This window comes from Mirounga leonina, unplaced genomic scaffold (assembly GCF_011800145.1).
Source record: "Mirounga leonina isolate KUSES-001 unplaced genomic scaffold, KU_Mleo_1.0 Mir_128, whole genome shotgun sequence".
NCBI lineage: Eukaryota > Metazoa > Chordata > Mammalia > Carnivora > Phocidae > Mirounga > Mirounga leonina.
The window spans coordinates 25,818,523-25,842,848 of record NW_023270320.1 but is presented as its reverse complement, the minus strand read 5'-3'; the positions used below and the strand labels follow the sequence as shown (position 1 = coordinate 25,842,848).

Below are 24,326 nucleotides of genomic sequence, written 5' to 3'. Positions count from 1 at the left end.
TGAGCCGAAGGCAGACGCTTAACGACTGAGCCACCCAGGCGCCCCACTTCCTTACCTTTTAAATGGAAATGATATCACCCCCTATCTTGGGGAGTGGTGAAGATTGAGTAAAAACTGTACACATAGGGGCGCCTGGGTGGCTCAGTCAGTTAAGCGTCTGCCTTCGGCTCAGGTCATGATCCCAGGGTCCTGGGATCGAGCCCCGCATCGGGCTCCCTGCTCAGCAGAGAGCCTGCTTCTCCCTCTCCCGCTCCCCCTGCTTGTGCTCTCTCGCTCTGTCAAATAAATAAAAATGAAATTTTTTTTTTTTATAAAGGATACAAGTGTTGTTTCTTTTTTTTTTTTTTTTTTAAGATTTTATTTATTTATTCATGAGAGACAGAGAGAGAGAGAGAGGCAGAGGGAGAAGCAGGTTCCCAAGGAGCAGGGAGCCCGATGGGGACTCGATCCCAGGACGCTGGGATCATGACCTGAGCCGAAGGCAGACGCTTAACCATCTGAGCCACCCAGGCGCCCTAAAAATGAAATCTTAAAAAAAAATTTAAAAAAACAAAAAAGAAAAAAAAAACCGTACACATAAAATGACAGCCGTGTCTGGCACATGGTATCTGCTCAGTGAATGTTAGTTGTTAGCAGTAGCAGTTTTGCGATTCTGGAAGCACTGTGGGGATAGTGGAAGAATTGTATGACAGCCACTTTTGACTATTGTTGGCTAAGAGTAGGATCTTACTTTCTCTTGGGTGGGAAAAGCACCACACACAGCCTGTAAGACGGCCTGAAGTCATCTCCCTATTATCAAACCCCATTTCCTTTGTAGTTTCAGTATTCATTCCACAGAAGTGGAGAGAGTTCTTCTACTGAATAGGGTTTCCTTAATTTTCTTTTGTTGTGTCCATTTCTTCCTGAAATGAAGGCTGAATTCTTTAGGGTTATGAATATGTCTTTCAGTTTATTTTATTTAAAAAAAATTTTTTTTTTAAAGATTTTATTTATTCATTTGAGACACAGAGATACAGAGAGAGAAAGCATGAGCAGGGGGAGAGGCAGAGGGAGAGGGAGAAGCAGGCTTCCCGCCGAGCAGGGAGCCCGATGCGGGGCTCGATCCCAGGACCCTGGAATCATGATCTGAGCCGAAGGCAGACGCTTAGCCATCTGAGCCACCCAGGCGCCCCATGTCTTTCAGTTTATTTTAATTCACTTTTTCCTTTGCTCTCATCCCTCCTTCCTTCTTTCCCTCCCCTCCATTATTCACACTTTTCAAATCATTGTAACAAAAATTTCACAGGCCCTGTGCATTTGAAGAATAGAATTATATACTTCATTCCATGGCTTCAGCAGTCCCAGAATCCTCTGACACTGTAGTTGAAGAAAGTTTTTTTTTTTTTTAAAGATTTTATTTATTTATTTGACAGAGAGAGACACAGCCAGAGAAAGAACACAGCAGGGGGAGTGGGAGAGGGAGAAGCAGGCTTCCCGCTGAGCAGGGAGCCCGATGCGGGGCTCGATCCCAGGACCCTGAGATCATGACCCGAGCCCAAGGCAGACGCTTAATGACTGAGTCACCCAGGCGCCCCGAAAAAAGTATTTTAAATGATCACCAGAGTACTCTTTGGATTGGTGTTTTTGTAGGCAAATGTGACTTAATTGTCCTAGAAGAATTAGCTGTTGAATAAAGGATTTTAATATGGAACTAGGTGAAATTCAGTTTCCTTTCTGTAGCCATCTCCCTTTGATTCTTAGATAACCTTACTTTGTTTCTTTCAATATTTTCTCCAGATTCTCAGATACTTTACGAATTCTGACATGTGACACATCTCAGAATAAACAGAAACGAGTTGACTATTCTAACAGTACCAACACTAAAGGTAATTTTAAGAAAACAATTTCCTATGAAAATTTAAGGATACAAGTCTATTTTACCTTCAAAATCTTAAATCTTCAGGATTCATATCTACTGATCCTTTAAAACAACTTAGTTTCTATGCAAAATGGAAAATGCGTAAAGAAAAGATATTTTTTAAAGCTTATTCACTAATTTTCATTATATGGTGATTTTGAGGGGGGCAAAAAAAACCCGGAAGAAAATAGATGGTTTGTAGAAAGAAACCCCTATTCAAAGAAAAAACTAAAAGTTCTCTTCCCCTCGGTCCACAGTCACAGATGGGCAGTCACTGTTCGTTTCCACTGAACCCAGCGGAGCTGTCCCTGTATTCTCTCATTCTTTTAATGGCTGCAGAATTTTTTCAAGTAATGTGTATGTTCTTCATTCTTTTACTGAAAAACATACAGGCTCTTTCTAACATCCCATGCATTAACTCTCCAGTCAACATTTTTATACACATATTTTGGGCCATCATTTTTTATAAAAGCAAAAAACCAGAAACAATCTAAATGTACAAGAAAATGGGATTGGTGAAATCCTATAACATACTCTGTAGCCATTTAATTTAAATTTATAAAGCCAATATAAAATGGAAAATGTCCATTTATGTTAAGAGAAAAAATAGACTCTAAAATTATTTTGGAGGTGTGATCCCAGGTTCATTAAAAACATTTAATGGATAACATTTTCTTAGGTTTATTTTCTTCTGGTTAACAGTTATTTCTAGGCGTTGATTTGGACTTTATTTCTCTCATTTCTGCTTCAATGTATTTTCCAAAGTTTCTCCAATTATGTACAATCTTTTGTAAGTGAAATATAGGCTTTATTTTAAGAAAAGTAGACAATTCTGTGTTTAAAAATTAAATGACATTTTAAACAAAATACCGTAAATTATTCCAGGAGATTCTTAGATACAAAATATAACTGAATTGTCAGAGCCCTACACCTAAGGATCATGGGAGAACACACCTATAGCGAACAAGTGGAGTTTGGTCCTGGCTTCAGTGTGGAGAACTCCTGCCATGGGGAACTGTGGGGCATCTCAGGAAGAGGGTATTAGGAAAGATTTATTATAGGATGCAGGCTTGAGTTAGGTGCTTTTGAGAAGTGTCTAAGGAGGCGTGGATTTGTTTTGAATTGGGTACTGTCAGAGACGATTCTATGGTTGAATATCTTCGTAAATTTGATCTAGAAGGAAGGCAGAGGGCAGTGGGTGTAAAGCTATAATGGGTAAAGAAGCAGCAATTACTTATATTGGATAAGATGAGAGGTGTTGGTCATTTTTACAGTTTGGAGAACATTCATGTTTTGTCTGCATTCAGACATGATTACAGAGTGGTCTTGTTTTTGTCACGAGTCATCTTGGCCACAGAGTGGCCTTATCTGATGTTGAAATTCTGTGAGATCATTTCTGAGTAACAGGAAAGCACCGGGGCTGAAGTGTGAGTGACCAGCCTGCTCTGTAATACCACCAAGGCCTAGCTGCTGGTAGTGGGCTGGCTCCTGGGGATAAGGGCTTGCTTTTCTCTTTATCAAAATGAAGAAAGCAGTTGAAATGATTACAGGCGCTTCTTATGAATAGTAGTTCACATTTGACTTAACTGAGAGGTTTGAATTTTCCCTGCTTGCTTGTAAGGCAAGCAAGAACCCATGGCTGCCTAAAAGCCATGGAAACAAAAAAGCTGCAGGGACTCCAAAACCTGTAATTGTCCTAAAGAACAGCTTAACATTTAACTCTTCAACTTTGAGCCACTTTAATTATAATTAATTTTTCTCTCTGTTGCAGCAGAAAACATTGAAGGTTTTCACTGTTCACCCTACCCTGAAATTGATCAGTTCGTTCTTTCTTTGGTGAATAAAAATGGCATTAAAGGAGGTAAAGATAATCTTATTCTTTATTCACTATAATATGACAGAGTTTTAATACCTTTAGAAACATTATTTGCATTTTAGGAATTCGACATTGGAGCTACTTTTTCCCAGAAGAATTACTGGTTTATGATATTTGTAAATATCGCTGGTGCGAAAACATTGGAAGAGCCCACAAGAGCAATAATATCATGTAAGTAATGGTGTTTGCTAACGAGTTCTGGGTATTTAACCAGTATTATTTTAAATGTTTATAATTTTTACAGTTGAATGTAAAAATGATTTTGGTTTTATAATAAATTTAGTTATATCAAATATTGTATTTGGTTTATGTTTTATAATATTAAATTGACTATCTTAATTATCATCTTGCTTTATAGCACATGTCATCTTTATTTGTACTTTATTCAGTAAAATAATCCCTTAGATAGTATAATCTTGAGAAAGACAGACTTGAGCAGTTCTAGGAAGAAATTAGAGGCAATAGGTGAGCGGACAGGGGTGATGAAGTGTCTCTCCCTTGTCTGTTGCCATTGGTCCTTGACATCTTATGGAGTGTAAATTGAAATTGAGCAGATTTGGGTGGAAAGGAAATTATTCAGTGCTAAGAGTTGGAGTTAGTTTAACATGGTCAAGGCAGAGAATGGTATTGGGATGCCTGGGTCATGATCTCAGGGTCCCGGGATTGAGCCCCACCTCCCTCTCTGCTCAGTGGGGAGTCTGCTTCTCCCTCTGTGCTCCCCCCCCAAATAAATAAATAAAATCTTAAAAACAAAAGACAAAGAATGGTATTGAAGGGAACCAATATTTATTGAATGCTTGCTGTATACCCCAGGCCCTGTTTTAAGAGTTTTCTTTAAAATCCCCCTGGCAAAAGGAGAGGAAGTGAAGGATGAAATAGAATTTTAGATAATACAAGGATATGGTGACAATAGGAATAAGACAGAAACCCAGTAGTTATCAGTTATGATATGGGAAATTTTGCTCTGTTTCATATATATGTTTTATATTTAATATCAAAGCTGAGACTTCTGTATATCAATTGTTTAGAGCATGTGTGCCAGACATGAGAAAAGATCCTGAAGCTTTTGCTAGAAAGCTGGAAACATCTTGGGTAGCACCATTTAATGCTATACTTCTATATGTAGATTAGCTCAGTTTAAAAAAAAAAAAAAATCAAAAAACTATATGCTCAATACACAAAAGCTATCACATAGAATAACACAAAGCAAAAGCTCCCCCAGAGGGCCAGAACCAGTGATCACTATGGTTATGATTTTGGTATATCTTTCTAGTCTTTTACTCTCTGCATATAAGTTTACCAGAAAATCATTATCATAAGATGATCATCTGTTAATTTTTTGAGATTCTCAGGTCACTACGTATTTCTTCCTGAAAAATTACCTGCTTCTATTATGTATCCATAATCTCTTCTTTTTCTTAACTATGAAATCACCATATGTATAAAAGCATGTATTATAATGTGTAGGTACACTTCAAAGACTAACACTAAAATGATTACTTGTCCTATCTGCCACCCACCTTCAGAAGCAGAACTTGACCAAATCTCAGAAGCACTTTGTGGGACCAACCCCAGTTTCTTCCTTTGCTCTGACCATCTGAGATAATAGTACCTGTTATCCTGGGTTTTGTGTTAATCTTCCCCTTGCTTTCTTTAAATGTCTTTTTTCCCCATATATATTTATATTTCCAAACAATACATGTTTTTGAATCTTGTGTCAATTGCGTCCTTTGAATTGCTTTTTGGTCAACATTGAATTTGTGAGGTTCATCCATATTGCAACATGTAGTTGCTTATTCTTTTTTTCACTATTGTATAGTACACCATTATATAAATACAAACGTGCCAGTCTGTTTTCCTCCTGTGCACATTTGGCTTGCTAGTATGAACAGTGAAGCTACAGATACTTTGGTACATCTTGCCTGTGGCACATATGTGAGAGTTTCTCAGAGTATTTGCCTGAAAGCAGAATCGCTCTGTCATCGAATATGCACATACTTCATTTTACTAGGTAATAAGTTATTTTCCCAAATGGTCAGTTAATGTATACTCCCACCAGCAGTGTTTTCAGATTTTCTACTGTCCCGTATTCTCACCAACACTTGGTGTGTTAAAAACCTCTGTTTAGGGGCGCCTGGGTGGCTCAGTCGGTTGGGTGGCTGCCTTTGGCTCAGGTCATGATCCCAGGGTCCTGGGATCGAGCCCTGCATCGGGCTCCCTGCTCAGCAGAGAGCCTGCTTCTCCCTTTCCCTCTGCCTACCACTCTGCCTCCTTGTGCTCTCTATCTCTCTGTCAAATAAATAAATTAAAAACAAAAAAACAAAAAAAACTCTGTTTGGCTGATCTGGTGATATAAGATGATACTGTGGTTTTTCATCTGAATTTACCTGGTCACTAATGAGTATGAGGTTGGATGATCAAACCACACTCACACGAAACAGAGATCTTACCCAATGTCGGGGTTTACGAATACTTTCTAAAGATTCAAGGAATCCAAAGGCACAGGTGAAGCCGACCGAGGCCCACAACACCTGGCTCAGCTCTCCAGGTCCATCCTGCACCGGAGGCTCTCTGTGACTCCGGTCGAAAGCCGAGGCAGAAGTGAGCGGTCACTGCACACGGGGGACACTGAGGTCATGAAACGTGTGTTGTACAGCTCTGTAGTTACATAGCATGTGTGACATTCCCAGGGAACTGTACCTCCTAAATCCACAGAGTAGGTTTATTTACAAATACACAGAAATCAGAAACATCCTGCAGAGCGCCTTCTGTAGGCAGGGACCCTCCACCTAGTGCACAGGCCCACAGGGTCCCAGCCTTCTCCACTCTTGGTGCCCTCTGGATCTTAGCAGCTTTTACACATTTCTCCCAGGCCAGCAGAGATACCTAACAGTTCAGTTTATTAATTTCAAACAGTAAGTAATCATGATCTAACAACTGAGTAGCTATTTGAAAAAACAGTATTCATCAAAGAAAAATTTTTAATTGAGATAGAGTTGACAGCATTACTTTTAGCTGTACAACATAGTGATTTGATATAGGTACACACTGCAAAGTGAGCTCCACAGTCAGTCTAGTTAACATCTGACACCATGGAGTTATAATTTGTTTTTTCTTTCTTTTTTTTTTTTTTAGATTTTATTTATTTATTTGACACAGAGAGAGATAGTGAAAGCAGGAACACAAGCAGGGGGAGTGGGAGAGGGAGAAGCAGGCTTCCCGCGGAGCAGGGAGCCCGATGCGGGGCTCGATCCCAGGACCCTGGGACCATGACCTGAGCCAAAGGCAGACGCTTAACCGACTGAGCCACCCAGGCGCCCCTCTATTAGAAACTTTCAGATATGCAGTACAGTACCATTAGCTATCGATAGTCACCGTGCTGTACATCACATCCCCATGACTTACTTACAACTGAAGGTTTATACCTTTGAACTCATTCTTTTTTTTTTTAAGATTTTATTTATTTATTTGAGAGAGAGAGACACAGCAAGAGCAGGAACACAAGCAGGGGGAGTGGGAGAGGGAGAAGCAGGCCTCCCGCTGAGCAGGGAGCCCAATGTGGGACTCGATCCCAGGACCCTGGGATCATGACCTGAGCCGAAGGCAGACGCTTAACGACTGAGCCACCCAGGCGCCCCTTTTGAACTCATTATTAAATAAAAATACTTATTAATGGGGTGTGTGTCCTTCTGAGCATTGCATAATCTCTTAAACCTTGGAATTAGATTGAATGCTGCCACCCCACAGTTATCTCTTACTCCACATTGGTGGTTATGGTCCTTGTTTGTTTGATTGTTTGTTTTTTTAAAGTCCCATGAGTTGTTTTCTGTTTTTTTTTAAGATTTTATTTTTATTTGAGAGAGACCGTGAATAAGCGGGGGGTGGGGAGGAGGCAGAGGGAGAAGCAGACTCCCCTCTGAGCAGGCAGCCTGACGCGGGGCTCAATCCCAGGACCCTGGGATCATGACCTGAGCTGAAGACAGACCCTCAACCAACCGAGCCCCACCCAGGCGTCCCGATTATGGTCCTTGTCATCACAGTCACCACCAAAAACCTCAGCTCTGCAAAGTAGGCCACCACTGAAAGGAGTGAAGCCTGTTACAATACCAAAGCTGTGAACTGTAAACCAGTATTACGTGGGGCGCCTGACAGATGTCAGCTATCACTTTGTTGCCCTAGGAGGATGTAAATATTCTTCATGGCCTGGGGACAGGCTGGTGTACAGTTTGGGAACGGCAGCATTCGGGTGTTTATGAGGATGGTTCAGCTTTTCTGTAACTTTTTAGATTTGCTTAGTTTGGTATCTTTTCATCTAGTACTTTGTCTATTTTACCAAAATTTTTAATGTTATCGGCAGAAATTGTTCCTAATATTCTTAAATTTTTAGTATATTGTGATTTGTTATTACATCTGCACTTAATTTCTTTCTTTCTTTTTTTTTTTTTTTTAAGATTTTATTTATTTATTTGACAGAGAGAGACACAGCGAGAGAGGGAACACAAGCAGAGGGAGTGGGAGAGGGAGAAGCAGGCTTCCCGCCGAGCAGGGAGCCCGATGCGGGGCTCGATCCCAGGACCCTGGGATCATGACCTGAGCTGAAGGCAGACGCTTAACGACTGAGCCACCCAGGCGCCCTGCACTTAATTTCTAATAACATTTGTTTCTTTACCTTATTTATTTTTGATCAGTCTTGCAAGAATTGTATTAGTTTTCACATTCTGGCCTTGTTGGTTCTTTTAAATTTTTGCTTTTTATTACTTCCTGCCTTTTATTTTATTAGGGTTTATTCTGTTGTTCATTTCCCAAGTTAGTTACTTATTGGTCTTTAGCCATTCTTTGTAAATAAGCTTTTAGGATTCTAAATTTCTCTCCAAAGATCATTTTAGTGCTGTTTCACATATTTTAATAGGTATTTTCAATTCCATTCGGTTCCAAACATTTTCTAATTTCCATCATGATTTTTCTTTGAGTAATTGGTTATTTAGAAATTTTTTAATTTCCAAGTTTAAGTTCCACGGGTTTCTATTAGCTATTTTTGTTACTTCTTTTTTCTTTTAAAGATATTATTTATTTGAGAGAAAGAGAGAGCAAGCACATGAGGGGGCGGTGGGGGGTCGGGGAGGAGCAGAGGGAGAGGGACAAGCAAACTCTGGGAAGCGGAGCCCAATGCGGGGCTTGATCCCAGGACCCTGAGATCATGATCCGAACCAATACCAAGCGTCCAATACTTTACCGACTGAGCCACCCAGGTGGCCTTCTGTTACTTATTTCTAAATAATTTGCTTTGTGGTCAGAGATGTGTGAATACTTTTAAATTTAATGAGATGGACATGGTACCTAGCACAGTCAGTTTTTATAGTTGTTTTTTATGGGTGATTGTAAAGAACTATTTCTAATGATCTGAGGCCGTGTTCATATATGCCTCTTATAGCAAACTTGTTAACTGCTTCTAATTTTATTAAAAAATTCTTTTTAGGTCATTCAAATTTTCTGTACCCTTACTGAATTTTTTGTGATTATTTGTATCAATTACTAAAAGAATGTTTTTTAAAATCTTGATTTATGGTAGACGATTCATTTATCCTTGGAGTCCTGTCAGTTTTGCTCACCCATTCTGAAGCTCTCTCACTTGGTGGGGACAGGTCAGGAATTAGGTCTTCTTGGGAGGAACTTTTGTCAATGTGTATTTTTTTTGCCCTAAAGTCCATTTGGGGTGCTATTTTTCACAACCAGCGTTTTCTTTGGGTTGGTGTATTATTTATTTCCATATTATTTACTTCTTACCTTGTCTTCATCTTGAAGTCTTAGGCACATCTCTGGTAAGCAGCATGTAGATGAATTTTGTTTTCCATCCAGTCTGGGGATTAAGTAATAAATTTTTCCTTTTTTTTTTTTTCCCAATGTAAAGGATTTTGATTGATCTGAAAAATGAAGTGTGGTATCAGAAATGTCATGATCCTGTATGTAAAGCAGAAAACTTCAAATCAGACTGTGAGTTTTTAAGTTTTACATGTATGTCAAGTGAAAAGTGGATCTCTACATAAAAGAGTAAAACTGTTTTTCTTGTTCAGGTTTTCCATTACCTGCTGAAGTTAGCCTCCGGTTTCTTTTCAAAGAGGTGAGTGCAGGTTTGAGTTTCTCTCTCATTCCTAATCCGGTCTCAGTGCGACAGTGTAATTGAGCTTATGCGCCGTGTCCGGACGTGTGCAGAGTTTGTGAACACACTCCTCAGTACGTGTTGTCACTTAGGGGTGTGCCGTGGTGACTATGCCAGTGTCCGCACACATCTCGTGTGCGCCCGCACGCTCTCACCTGCTGCGCACAAAATTGTGGACACGCCTGTTTGACCACGCCCAGCCAGGGGGCAGGTCTCTCCCTTTTGGCTTTACAAAGGATGCCAAAATACTCATCTTTGTGTTTCTTTCAACAGCTCTGTAGGTAGAATTGCTAGAAGTAGAATTATGTCAAAGGGTGTGTGCATTTTAAATTTTGGTAGATATTACCAGATGGCCCAATTGACCTTGTCACCTTAAAAACTTTTATTTACCCAAATCATTCACATTCGATGTGAGAAAAAATTAGAAAATACATGAAAAACCAAAGGGGATAAACCCCTCCTCAGCTAGAAATTGACCACTCAGGGATAACTGATGTGTTTTGGCATGTATCTTCCAGAATTTCCGTTGATGTGTGCTCACGTATGTATTTTCAAAGTCGCAGTATGCATCCTACTTTATAGGCTTTTTTTCCTAGTTTGTTTTCATGAGAACGTATTACCAATTGGTATCCATAAAAATGGTAGGAAATTAGGCTTCACGAATTTATTTATTTATTTATTTAAATTGTTTTAATTTATTTGACAGCGAGAGACACAGCGAGAGAGGGAACACAAGCAGGGGGAGTGGGAGAGGGAGAAGCAGGCTCCCCGCGGAGCAGGGAGCCCGACGCGGGGCTCGATCCCAGGACCCTGGAACCATGACCCGAGCCAAAGGCAGATGCCTAACGACTGAGCCACCCAGGCACCCCCTAGACTTCACAATATAAGATGGTACCGGTTTACCCTACATTTTTGCCAACATTATTTTTACCTTTTAGTGTTTACCACCTTATTTGGCCAAAAGTGGTATTTTAGCCATTTTAGTTTACATTTCCTAATGTATTGAGGAAATGGAACTTCTTTCAGATTTCCTGTTTGTATTTCTTTTTTTTTTTTTTTTAATTTTTATTTATTTATTTGACACAGAGAGAGATAGCGAGAGCAGGAACACAAGCAGGGGGAGTGGGAGAGGGAGAAGCAGGCTTCCCACCGAGCAGGGAGCCCGATGCGGGGCTCGATCCCAGGACCCTGGGATCATGACCTGAGCCGAAGGCAGACGCTTAGCGACTGAGCCACCCAGGCGCCCCAGGAGATATTATTTTGAAGTGTAGTCTTTCAAGAACAGTCCAAGAAATTGCTGGTTCTGCAGAGCTGCATTTTCTATGGGAGAGAGAAAATCCAGGATCTTAGGTCAATGACGTGACAAAATGGTGGGTATGCATTTAAAATATAGAGTAGGCTCAGGGAAAGGAGGCTTCTTTTTTTTCCTTTTTTTAAAAGATTTTTTATTTATTTATTTGACAGCGAGAGACACAGTGAGAGAGGGAACACAGCAGGGAGGAGTGGGAGAGGGAGAAGCAGGCCTCCCGCCAAGCAGGGAGCCCGATGCGGGGCTCGATCCCAGGACCCTGGGATCATGACCTGAGCCGAAGGCAGACGCCTAACGACTGAGCCACCCAGGCGCCCCCTGTTTGTATTTCTATTATCGATTGTCGGTAACTGTGCTCTATCCACTTTTCTCTGAGGTCTTGTTGATAATTTATGAGAACTTTTTATTAACTCTTTGATCATGTTATTTTCTAGACTGAACATTTTAGTGTTCTTTTTTCCCACATCTATCAGCCTTTTCCTTTCTAGTGTTCTGGTTAGAATAAAAGTTACCTGCTACAGGCTGATTGAGTGCTCAGTTTACATTCTAGATAATGGTCTGCTGCCTATTCGATTTGACTAAAAAATACCTCTGGATATTTGCCAAAACACATGGTAGGAACTGGACCAACATAGCTGATAACCAGATTCCCTGGTAAACGATTAGGTTAAAAAGTGTTCTTGAAATAACCAAGAGAAAATTAAATTTGTAAAAATAAACTTTGCCTCTAAGAGGAGGAGGTATATGTCATCCTTGTATGTTTGGAGTCTTATTTTGAAGCATGTTTGTGGTTTTAGTGGATTTTTAAAAATTACTTTTCCTGCTTATCCAGTAGTACCTCAAAAATGCCAAGTTGAAAGTTGTTTTGGTACATAGTATTACTACTGCTTGGACAGAACTTTTTTTTATTATTTAAAATAGAAAATTAATAAAAGATGGAACAGCTTCATGAATACCCATGTACTTGTCACATCGTTTTAACAGTGTATATTTTGTCATTTCTGCTTCCTCTGGCTTTTTTGCTTTTAGTATTTTAAAATGAATTACCTACCCATCAGTGTTAGTTACCTGGCTTTCTGTTGCATTAATCATCTCTGTTTTTTAAACATTTCTATTTTTTTTCTCTTCCCTATAGCAGTGTTGCCCAAGGACAGTGGGCTCTCCCTTCACCTACATTTGCCATCGTTAACATGTTGCTTGGCCACGTTTGTTTTCCCCCTCTCCTGTTCGGTCGGGCGCACACTGTTATTTTGGATGACTTTTTGTCTTAGTCCATTCAGGCTGCTATAAGACAATACTATAGACTGGATGGCGTAGACACCACAGAAGTTTCTTTCTCACAGTTCTGGAGGCTGGGAGTCTGAGCTCGGGGCACTGGCCAACTTGGTGTCTGGTCAGCTCTCTGGGTCATAGCTCTCTCCTCGCTGGGCCCTCCATGGGCTGAAGGAGCTCTCGGGGGGCCTCTTCATACTTAAGCATGTAGCTAGAGAGATTTAAGTTAAGGATATTCTTGAGTATGGTACAATTTTTAGATTCAGGAAATTTAATGTTGATACAATACTGTTACCTAATATACAAATCCATATTCCTCTATCTTGACAATTGTCTCAACTGTTCTTAACAGTTTTTTAAATTCATGTTAATTCTTAAAATACTTTATAAATAGGAAAATCAGTCTTTTAAGATAGCAGATAGGTTTTCCAGTTTGCCTTCAGCTGGACTATCTGCTTTTTAAAAAATTCAGTCTACCATCTCTCTAGCCCCATCTGTGTATATGGAAAAGAATGTACCAGAGGAACGGGACGGGGGGGAGGAGGGGGAACGGACTTCCAAATTTAGAGCTTCGAGTGTCTGAGCTACAGTGGCAGTGACATTTGAATTAATGAACTCATTCCCATGGCGACTGTACTGGAGAGAGTATCATCCAGAGTATTTATTTTAGTGTCTGCTCAAGACCCGGTCTTATACCGAATACTTTAGTTTAACACAGACTGACTGTAGAGTGAGAGCATCACGTAGTCTCCTTGACTGACCTGTATTCTCTCCCTTTCCCGCTCCCCCCCCCCCCCGCCGCCTTCCCCTTTCAAACGAAAGGAAGAAGAGTTCACAGCAGCTGAAACAATGAGCAGTGACACCAAGAGTCCTCATAAGCCACCGTCGGGTCTGTTGTCAGAAGGTGCCGTTTCCGACGCCGACTGGGACAATGGCCTTGATGAGCCTGACTTTGTGGAAGCTACTGAAGATGCTGAGCTAGCCGCAGCTGCCGAGTGTGGTCTGCTCGGTTACTACAGCGGAGATGGTGAAATTCCCGATGAACTAATCATGCGGGTATTGCAGGAGTAGCTCTTGCGTAACCGGCTGTGCTTTGGCCTGAAGACAGTTTTAGTAACCTGAACATACTAAGTTATAGTAACTTGTTATTAAACCTGTTTATAAAAACCAAGTTTGATCACTTTGCTTCTCAATTCCTGTTTTTTACTGAAGTAAGCCAGTTTTATTGAAAATTAGCTTAGAGGGGCGCCTGGGTGGCTCAGTTGGTTAAGCGACTGCCTTCGGCTCAGGTCATGATCCTGGAGTCCCAGGATCGAGTCCCGCATCGGGCTCCCTGCTCGGCGGGGAGTCTGCTTCTCCCTCTGACCCTCCTCCCTCTCATGCTCTCTCTCAAATAAATAAATAAAATCTTACAAGTAAAAAAAAAAAGAAAAAAAAAATTCGCTTAGAAATCTTATTGATTGACCAGAGTTGGTCTATGTTCATATCAGCATAATTCTGCATGTCTGGCGATAGGTTAAAACTCTTAATCTTATTTAAAAAATTTTTAATTGAAGTATAATTGACATACAGTATCCTACTCAGGTATATATCCTTCTGATTCGCTATCTTTATATGTTACAATCCCCGTGATAGGTCTAGTTACCGTCTGTCATCACACCAAGTTATTACATATTACTGTATATTCCCTATACTGTATATTACATCCTCATGACTTATTTTATAACTGGAAGTTTGTACCTCTCAGTCATCTTCACCTGTTTCACCCCCTCCAATCCCTCCTCCTCCTGGCAACCAGCAATTTCTTGTATCCAGGAGTCTGTTTCTGTTTGGTTTTATAGATTCCACATATAAATGTAGTCATATGGAATTTGTCTTTGACTTATTTCACTCAGCATAATATATTCTAGTTCAGTCCATGTGGTTCCAAATGCCAGGTTTTTATTCTTCTTTATGGCTGCGTAATATGCCTGTGTGTTTGTGTATACTCCTCGTTTTCTTGATTCCTCTGTCAGTGGACACTTAGGTTGCTTCCACATCTTGGCTGCCTCAGGAAACAATAATGCTTCAACAAACATATGATACATTCCTTTGCACTACTGTTTTCGTTTTCTTCGATAAATACCCGAAAGAAGGGGGATTACTGGATGGTATGGTATTTCTAAGTTTTTGAGGAACCTCCATACTGTTTTCCCCAGTGGCTGCACCAACTTACATTCCCACCAACAGTGCACGAGGGTTCCCTCTTCTCTGTAGCCTCACCAACACTTATTTCTTACCTTTTTGATAATAGCAATCTGATGGGTGTGAGGTGCGATACTCACTTTTGTTTTTGTTTTTTAAAAATTTTATTTATTTGAGAGGGAGAGCACGCACATGAGCTGGGTGGAGGCGCGGAGGGAGAGGGAGAAGGAGACTCCCAACTGAGCAGGGAGCCCCATACGGGGCTCGATCCCAGGACCCTGGGATCATGACCTGGGCCGAAGGCAGTCGCTTAACCGACTGAGCCACCCAGGCGCCCCTTCATTATGGTTTTGATTTGTGGTATCGAGCCGTCTTTCACATGTCTGTTGTCTATGTGTTTATCTTTTCTGGAAAAATGTCTGTTCAAGTTCTCTGCCCATTTAAAAATTTTTTTTATATTGTGTAAGTTCTTTATATATTTTTTATATTAACCTCTTACAGAATGTATGATTTACAGATATCTTTTCCCTTTCTGTAGGTTGCCTTTACATTTTGTTGTCCCTTTGCTATGCAGAAGCTTTTGAGTTTGATATAATCCCATTTGTTTATTTCAGCCTTTATTGCCCTTGCTAGAGAGACTGGTCCTCTGGAAAAAACAACAAAAACAACATAGATATAGAGAAGGAGGGGGTGTAAGGGCTGAGGGAGAGGGAGAGAGAGACTCTTAAGCAGGCCCCATGCCCAGCACAGCGTCAACATGGGGCTCGCTTTCACAACCCTGTAATTTTCTTTGTGATGTCTTTGTCTGGTTTTGGTTATCAGTTATGCTGACCTTGTAAAATGAATATGGAAGCATTCCTTCCTCTTCAATTTTTTGGAATAATTTGAGAAGAATAGGTACTACCTCTTCTTTAAATGTTTGGTAGATTTTACCTGTGAAATCACCTGGTCTTGGGCTTTTGTTTTTTGGGAGTTGTTAAATGACTGATTCTGTTTCATTACTTGTAATTGGTCTATTCAGATTTTCTATTTCTTAGTGAGTCTTAGAAGGTTGTGTATTGTTAGGAATTTATCCATTTCTTCTAGGTTGTCCATTTTGTTGGTGTATGATTGTTCTTAGTAATCTCATGATTATTTGAATTTCTATGGTGTCAGCCATTTCTGACTTTATTGGTGCCCTTCTCTCTCTTTCTTAACGAGTCTGGCTGGTTTTATCAGTTTTATCTTTTCAAAGAACCGGCTTTTAGTTTCACTGATCTTTTCTATTCTTTTTTTTATTCTCCATTTATTTCCCCTGTGATGTGTATTATTTCCTTCCTTCCCCTAACTTTGGGCTTTGTTCGATCTTCTTTTTCTAGCTCCTTTAGGTATAAAGATTGTTATTTGGGACTTTTTTTGCTTCTTGAGGTAAGCCTGTAGCACTATGAACTTTCCTCTGAGAACGGCTGTTGCTGTGCCCCCTAGATTCTGGAAAGTTGTTTCCATTTTCTCTGCCCCACGGTAATTTTCAGTTTCCTCTTCGATTTCTTCATTGATCCACTGGTGGTTCAGTAGCAGGTTGCTCCCTCTCCACATTTGTATTTTTCCAGTTTGCCTGAATTTGAGACAGGTGATCTTTCTTGGGAGAGTACTCCATGTGCCCTTTAAATGAATGTGTGCTCTATAGTTTTGGGATGGAATGTTCTGTATGTCAAGTCCCTCCGGTTTAATGTGTCATTTAAGGCCAAGGCTTCCTTATTGATTTTCTGTCTGGATGACACTGATTTAGTGGGAGTTTAATATTAAAGTCCCATATTATTATTGTTAATTTCTTCCTTTATGTCTGTTACCTGCTTTGTGTTTAGGTGTTCCTGTGTTGGGTACATAGATGTTTACTAATGATGTTCTGTCCTCTTCTTCTTTTTTTTTTTTTTTAAAGATTTATTCATTTGACAGAGAGAGACAGCGAGAGAAGGAACACAAGCAGGGGGAGTGGGAGAGGGAGAAGCAGGCTTCCCACAGAGCAGGGAGCCCGACGTGGGGCTCGATCCCAGGACCCTGGGATCATGATCCGAGCCGAAGGCAGACGCTTAACGACTGAGCCACCCAGGCGCCCCCTGTCCTCTTCTTGTATTGACCCCTGATCATAATGTAATGTCCTTCTCCGTCCTTTGTTACAGTCTTTGTTTTAAAGTCTATTTGGTCTGAGTATTGCTACACTAGTTTTTTTTTCCATTCCATTTGCGTGGAATATCTTTTTCCATTCCTTCGCTCTCAGTCTGTGTTTAGGTCTGCAGTGTGTTTCTTGTAGGCAGCGTATGAATGGGTCGGTTTTTAAATCCATTTAGCTACACTTTGTCTTATGATTGGAGCATATCAAAACGCCATTTTGTTAACCATTTTCTGGTTGCTTTTGTTGTTCTCTGTCCCTCTTGTCTCTTGGCCCCTTCCCTGTGGTTTGATGGTTTTTTGTTTTTGTTTTTGTTTTTAAGATTTTTATTTATTTGACAGAGAGAGACACAGCGAGAGAGGGAACACAAGCAGGGGGAGTGGGAGAGGGAGAAGCAGGCTTCCCGCGGAGCAGGGAGCCCGATGCGGGGCTCGATCCCAGGACCCCGGGATCATGACCTGAGCCGAAGGTAGACGCATAACGACTGAGCCACCCAGGCGCCCCTGATGGTTTTCTTTAGTGTTTGGGTTCCTTACACGTTATTTTGTCTATTTTAGGGTTTTGGTTATCATGAGGTTCATATACCTGTTTATAACAGTCTATTTTAAAATGATAGTCACTTCTAGTCCTTGGTGGGATAGCCGGGGCTAGCCTGGGCCCAGGCAGTCCCAGGGTCCTCTGTGCCGGGGGACGGGGGCCCAGACGCTGCAGTGGGCACGGGCCAGAGGGTCCTGGTGTCCTCTGCCCTCGCACTGCCCTGGGACTAGCTGCAGCTGGGCTGTACACACTGGGCCGGGGGGGTCCCGGGGGGGTCCCGGGGGTTGGCTGGAGCAGGCGGCGGGGAGGTCCCGGTGCACACGGCCCTGCAGCTGCCAGCCCCAGAGGAGAGGTCCGAGGGCCCGGAGCCCGCTCCAGTCAGGCTCCCAGGCAGAGGGGGACAGTAAGTAATGGTGCCCGTCAGCCCCCTCAGCCCCACACAGTTCTAGCAGTTTCCCAACAGCCTGGCGCATGTTCTGAGGTTAGTCAATGGGTTTCCTTCACTGACAAGTCTCTTTGTCCTTCAAAGTGCTGTTTTGTTTTGGGGTTTTTTTTTGCTGTGCCCCCCCAGTGCTAGTCCTCGTGCGGGCCGTTGCATCAGGGCTGGGGTTCCCGCCGTCACCCCGTGTCCATCGCTCCCCCTTCTCTCTCCACGGGGCCCCCCTGGCGTCAGCACAGCAGCGGCTCCGTCAGGCCTCGGGTGTTGTTGAGGAGGAACTGCTCCGCGGGCAGCTGGAGATCCGGTGGGTTCAGGGTCCTGCCCCATCTCAGAACTCCGGTCGTGCGACAGGGCAGAACGCTTGGTGGTCAGCGTCTGATTGGCTAGTGTCTGGATCTGGCCTCTCAAGCTGCTTACACACTCCAGCTGGCCACTTAACATGGTCACTCAAAGCAAATGACTAGGAACCAAGTGATAAATTTGGGTGACAAGCCAACCTGAACAAGCAGACAAGTTTAACTTCTCCAAGAATTTTTATTTACAAAAGTATAATATCAGAAGACGACAGGCAAGAGCAGGGGGACTAGTCTTTACATAGTCACATTCCAGTAGACTGGTCTTTCTGGTCAAGGAGCTTCTCTAATTGATGGTTGATATTTTGTAGGTGGTTTTCAGCTCCCAGAAGGGTTCTCGCTCTGAGTAACAGAGCTGGAAGGCTGGATGAATCATACTGTTGAAGGAAAATTATATTTAGATTAACACGCATAAAAAAACTTTTATAGCCCTATCTGTTACACAGCTCGATGCTAAGTAGAGCGTTTCATTAACTTTCATTTTTTAAATTAGGATCATTTTTTAAAAAGTTGATTTAATCCTTTTCCTTAGGGCATAATTAATTAATAAGGTTACAAGGGAACTGCTCTAGAAAGCTTATGCTGATCTCCTCCCAGAAGACCAGTTGGTTCCAAGAACAGTGGCATCTAAATTATTTAAAACAAAATTATTCCTCGTACAGATCGAGGCTTGGTTTGGGCAAGTCTGCTGATCTCATGCCTATTTTAAACCCAGAAAACGGTAAGGCAGATTAACTTTTACTGGAAGAACTAATGGAAGGAGAATACCAGGCCCATAAAAGGTCACGAGGGAAAAAGTCGTCTAGAAAAATTTATGGGGAAGACTGAAGACAAAATTAGAATACAAACCCAACATAAAATAGAAATCAAAACCCAACTCATGATTTTGAAATAACAAAGCCAAGCTTCATGTTGTAAACTGTATCTAAGGACGAGGGACTATATTCCCCTTACAGAATTTGCTCATACTTAGGATAACCATTTAATTTCATTTTTTAAGGTATTTTCCTTAGTAATGAAAAGAGCAGCTTTGCGCAGAAAAGCTATGCAACTATGACTACCACTCACATAATCCATTCTTTCTAGACTCTACCCTACCCTATTACTATGGACTTCAGTCAAACAGGCATTTGGAAGCCTACTGTATTCAAGCTGCCGTGGGACACTTGCTCTCAGGGAGGCGTGAGGGGTAGGACTCACATTTGGGGTTAGAGCTCTGGCTTAGGAAAGAAGACAGATACCCAAATGCCTACTTTCCACAAAGGCAGACAGACACTACAACAGAGCACAGAAAGCCTACGGGCATGCGAAGGACACGTTAGTACGAGTAGTGTATTCCGAGCAAAGTCGAGTCCCCAGGTCTCTGTTTTCACCAAAGTTATGTTCAAATTCAAGAAGTGCTAAAATCATCTCCAAGTGAGTAACCGAATCCCCAACTCCAAGCAAGCTTTAGACTAGTTGGGTCCTGTCACAGAAAACATTAATCTCAAAGCATTCTATTTTCAGATCTAACATACAAACAAACTGAAGGCTTTTAAATCAGTGTAAAAAAAACCTTAGAAGTGAAGAATACAAGTATGATCATAAGATATATGTATTTACATTTTATATAAAATTATTGTTGTTTTTTTTTTCCCCTGTAACTTAAATTTCTTATTGATCTGAGCTGGTTATTGTAACAACAGCATTGTCTGCAGCAAAAATCTGGAAGCAACAAGTTTTATTAGAACAATAATATACCACGCCTTTCCCTACTCTACGTCCCTTTTCATGTTTCCCAATTAGACCTACCATGCATAGGGGATAATGGCCTGTTTCCAGATAAAAAAAGCTACTGTGAACACGGGCAGAACAAAGAACAGGTCCGTGTGGCCTGACAGGGATGACGATTCTCATGAAGCAAAGCACAGTTGTTCGAGCACTCTCCTGTTCAGTCATTTCTCTTTAATAAAATCAGCGTTTCTAGATTGTTCTCTATTCCTCTAGCCTGAAGTAGCTAAACAGGTGATGGGAGAACACATTTTCATGGATTCACAGTGACGCTGTTTGGGTAGACTCTCATGTTGCACCCCTCCTTCTCTCTCCCCCAGGCTTCTCCAGAAGTTCTGCACAATGTAGATGCCCTCATCTTCTGAATCACAGTGCAAAATAAAAACTGAAGTTACCGTTTCCTTTACATGAGGTTCTTTCTCTCGAATATCTGAATAATCTTGATGAAGCTGTTTTAGGTTTGATAAGAAACACGCTGCTTTCCTCAGGGAAGATTTTCTCTCCTTAAGTTCGTCATGTTTTATTTGTAGTTGTTTCAGCTGCGGTTCTAACCTGCAACAACAACACAGTTTCCCCCAAATGAATGCCTACAGTCAAGTGTAACAGCCTAGGGGGGCAAGAGGCTGAGTGCATAGGTCCACTGAGGCAGGACCATGCAAGGCAGGGGAGCTAGGTCTTTAAAGAACCTTCGGTTCTGAAATTGTGGATGTGTGACAGGGTCTAAATTTCAATTTAAAATATAGACAAAACTCTGAGATACAATACATAATGAGGAATCAGAAGTGAAACCCACAGAAGAAGATGTCTTGAACAAGCCCACAAGCCATCCAGGCATTTTGAGGGAACCGCAGTTAACGTCTCCCAGCCTCGGGCAGGAGCTCGGGCCCGGCAGGGCAACAACGAAACGTGGACAGAATGCCTTCCCTCTGCCCATTTTCCAAGGTCCAATAAAACCACTGGAAAACTTATCAGAGTGACTGAAGGAAAACCGCACGGGTGGACTACTTTCTCTCTCAGGGGCTTAGGTTCTCATCTATAAGATAAAAAGGGACATGTGGAATTTTATGGACCAGTAAGGGAAGAGGCTGCCAGTTCTTTATTTTCTTAAAGATAAAAGGCAACTGCCCTCTAATACAATTTTAGAAAAGTCCTTTCAACAGTTTCGTCTGTGGGACAAATGCAGCAGTTGTGGAAAAGCTGACAAGGGTTGTGCTCAGGGGTGCAGTATCAGCCATCAGTCTGCAGATCTGGGATCCTGGCCCCCACTTGCGACGGGGCGGGGACTGTGGGTAAGTACCTCTCCCCCAGGCCTGAGGTCTTCCACACGTCAAGTCAGAATAACGACACACCAGAGTTTTCTTTCTAGGCCCTCTCAAGATGCACTTTACAACACCTAGAATTATATCTAGAAAAGGAACCAAGAGGCTGGTCTTTAAAATGCCCGATTCTGGGCGCCTGGGTGGCTCAGTCGGTTAAGCGACCGCCTTCGGCTCAGGTCATGATCCTGGAGTCCCGGGATTGAGTCCCGCATCGGGCTCCCTGCTCGGTGGGGGGTCTGCTTCTCCCTCTGCCCTCTTCCCTCTCGTGCTCTCTCTATCTCATTCTCTCTCAAATGAATAAAATCTTTAAAAAAAAAAAATAAACAGATAAAATGCCCGATTCTGACAAAGCAGGCACATGACCCCCCCTCCCAGGACTATGAGGACAAGGAGCGCATATATAAAGCGTGTAGGCCAGCGCGCAGCATACCCGGGAAGCTCGTCCGAACGTTTTCCTTAGGCCGGAGCCCGGGGAGCTCTGCCCCGCTCTGCCCCGCTTTGCCCCGCTCTGCCCCGGGCCAGCGCTGCGCCACAGCCGCATGGGGAGCTCGCCCTCTTCCGAGCCTTTCTGGCCTCTTCAGACTCGGCACTGTACTTACAGGCGGTCTTTTCTGGTAATTGCACTGTCTCGCCCTGTTTTGCAACAGCTCGGAGCACAGAGTGGACCTGCCTCCCTGCCCCTCAGCTCGCACCGTCGTCCTGGCCGCACGGAAGGCCCCCCACAACCCCTCTGTGCTCCCGGCGCCCTGGCCCCTCTCCCAGCCCCGCACGCAGGAGCGCGTTCACACGAGCGCCGGGCCAGTGATCCCGTTCCCAAGAACCGGTAGCACACAGCACCAACTGAAGGCCAGCGACCGTGAGGCGCTTTGTGTCTGTTCAGGCATGTAATCCTCCCAGCACCCGGGGAGGGGTGGGTCTTGTGCTCGGTTACAAATGAGGAACCGAGGCCCTGGGGGGATAACTAGCCCGCCCGAGGGTGCACAGCCGGTAAGTGGCCGGCCCTGTGGTCAAGGCCAGGCATCTCGTCCCAGAGTCTGTGCACGGAGTCTCTAACTGGGCTGCCTCGGAGGCCGGAGTTGAGAGATCTGATGGCAGAGAGCCCGGTGCTGACTTCTCCTTTGCCAAAAGCTCCAACTCGGCAGCACGACCACCTTCACTGAGTTTGCAGGCACGAAGAAAACCTGGGACTGCGCTACAATACAGCAGAGGTTAGCAGGCCCACACGATGTACTGTAATTAAGTCCTTCCAGGTAGGTTCTCAGAGGAGTCTGACACATCATCTTACCAAAGCAGTTCATCCTGGAGTTCAAGCAAACGTTGCCTTTTCTTTTCAATATCTGAAATAATCTAAAGTAATAAAATAATTTGTTACAATAACGCCTTAAATGTCCGAGCACTGCTAGCTACCCCGTACCAGGTGTTAGAAATGGCGTGGGAAAGAGACTCCATTGTCCCCCACACGGAACTGTGGTCTAAAGGGAAGACCGGCGCTGCACACAGACCTGACATAACCACAACTCGTGAGGCGTGCTGCCAAGGGAAAGGACAGGGGACACTGAAGAATGGGAACAGCAGGGGCATTTCCTCCAGGACAACTCTGAAGAGGAAGCAGGGGCCAGGTCTTTACAACCCTGTGAGCAATCAAGTAAGGAGCTGGGATTTTATGCAGGCACGCTAGGAAAATACTGAAGCAGGAGAGTGCCCTGATCCAATCCGTATTTTAAAAGAGTATTTCCACATAACAAGTTATCTCAGCCATCACTTTTAGGGACTACCAGACTATTCCACGGCTGGACATTCAGACCGTTCCCTTGTAAGCAATGCAGGGTTGACCAGTAGGACAATAAAACTGAAGAAAAAAAAAAAACAGCAAAGGCGGCCTGTAATCGCTGAAACGAAAATATATGTCTTTCACCTCCATTTCTACTATAAATGTGGAGGGGGAGCTGCTCTTCCATTCCTGGATTCCTGCAAGTGTGGAGCTCAGAGGTCATCTGGTCCACCCATACACTGATGGGGAAGTAAGGCCCGGCACTCACTGGCTCGTTTCTCCTCACGTATCCCAGTGGTACAGTTTCCAAGAAGGTGGGAAAACATCAAAGTAGCAGAACCAGGACAAGAAATGAGGTCGCCTCGCCCTTAATGCAGTATTCTTCCTGGGCTGCCCCTTGAGACATGGGACAGTTCTTTATTCTAAAAGGTCTTACTCTTTGACAGCCACAAAAGCCATAAATATATGTTACTTATAGAGTTATTAGTTACTTAATAGCATGGAAGTGGTTATTTGGGGCTTGATAGCCTTTTTAGGCTGGTTGGGATCCCCATCCCTTAGCATGCATTAATAGTACACAACCACAAGACCAACCAAATAAAAGCCTGACTAAGAAAAAACAACTTCGACAAAGCGGAGGTCCTGAAACCCAGCGTCAGGGTGTTACTTAGCTCTGCACTGGGTATGCTTCTAATAACACATGTCATTTACCTTTGTGTTCTTCCTTTTCAGAGTTTTTGACATCTGGACTTCTTTAAGCTGCACAAAAGAAAAAATAAATATTTGTGTGCATTTTCCAAAATTAAAATGTTTATTAACTCACAATATATTGCATTGAGTTGAAAAACAACCTGTGAAACACAAACAGTTCTAATGAGCCCTTTCCCATGTTGCCAGCAAAGGCAATCTTTTCTAAGATAGCCATACACTGCGTCAGGATAAGCAAACCAAATTTAGACCAACAAATTTATGTCAAGGAACTTACCATTTTGATGAGTTCTTCTTTCATATTAGAATGAAATTTTTTGATGGCTTCCTTACAAATTTTAGATTCTACTTTTTGTCTATAGCAAGAAAAAAAAGATCAAACTAGGTATCGTATAAAGGATTTTGAAAGGTGTGTTTCATTTGCTTAGCACATCAACAAACCATGATTTGGCATACACCCATTTTGAATATCTAAGATGGCAGGGCTAGAGATATTTTTCAGGCTTAAAAAATATACTAGGGGGCGCCTGGGTGGCTCAGTCGGTTAAGCGGCTGCCTTCTACTCAGGTCCTGATCTCCTGGGGT

At 42.5% G+C, this 24,326-nt stretch overlaps 2 protein-coding genes across 7 annotated transcripts in view; one reads left to right on the top strand and one right to left on the bottom strand.

Moving 5' to 3' along the window:
* Positions 1 to 13,682, top strand: part of PRIMPOL (primase and DNA directed polymerase) — a 53,071-nt gene extending 39,389 nt beyond the window's left edge. For 4 of the 5 annotated variants that reach the window (XM_035004260.1, XM_035004258.1, XM_035004261.1 and 1 more), the window contains 6 exons: positions 1,777 to 1,865; positions 3,669 to 3,758; positions 3,836 to 3,944; positions 9,682 to 9,764; positions 9,845 to 9,891; positions 13,334 to 13,682. In XM_035004260.1, coding sequence (XP_034860151.1) covers positions 1,777 to 1,865; positions 3,669 to 3,758; positions 3,836 to 3,944; positions 9,682 to 9,764; positions 9,845 to 9,891; positions 13,334 to 13,582 — 667 coding nt within the window. In that variant the 3' untranslated portion in view covers positions 13,583 to 13,682. The remainder of the gene's footprint in view (positions 1 to 1,776; positions 1,866 to 3,668; positions 3,759 to 3,835; positions 3,945 to 9,681; positions 9,765 to 9,844; positions 9,892 to 13,333) is intronic. The other variant, XM_035004257.1, reaches the window with a different exon arrangement.
* A 4,729-nt stretch (positions 13,683 to 18,411) lies between these two features.
* The window catches only part of CENPU (centromere protein U), a 47,878-nt gene continuing 41,963 nt past the window's right edge, over positions 18,412 to 24,326 (bottom strand). For both annotated transcript variants that reach the window (XM_035004254.1, XM_035004255.1), the window contains exons 9-13: positions 24,019 to 24,097; positions 23,745 to 23,792; positions 22,548 to 22,609; positions 20,339 to 20,495; positions 18,412 to 18,550 (exon numbers count right to left, since the gene is read on the bottom strand). In XM_035004254.1, coding sequence (XP_034860145.1) covers positions 18,419 to 18,550; positions 20,339 to 20,495; positions 22,548 to 22,609; positions 23,745 to 23,792; positions 24,019 to 24,097 — 478 coding nt within the window. In that variant the 3' untranslated portion in view covers positions 18,412 to 18,418. The remainder of the gene's footprint in view (positions 18,551 to 20,338; positions 20,496 to 22,547; positions 22,610 to 23,744; positions 23,793 to 24,018; positions 24,098 to 24,326) is intronic.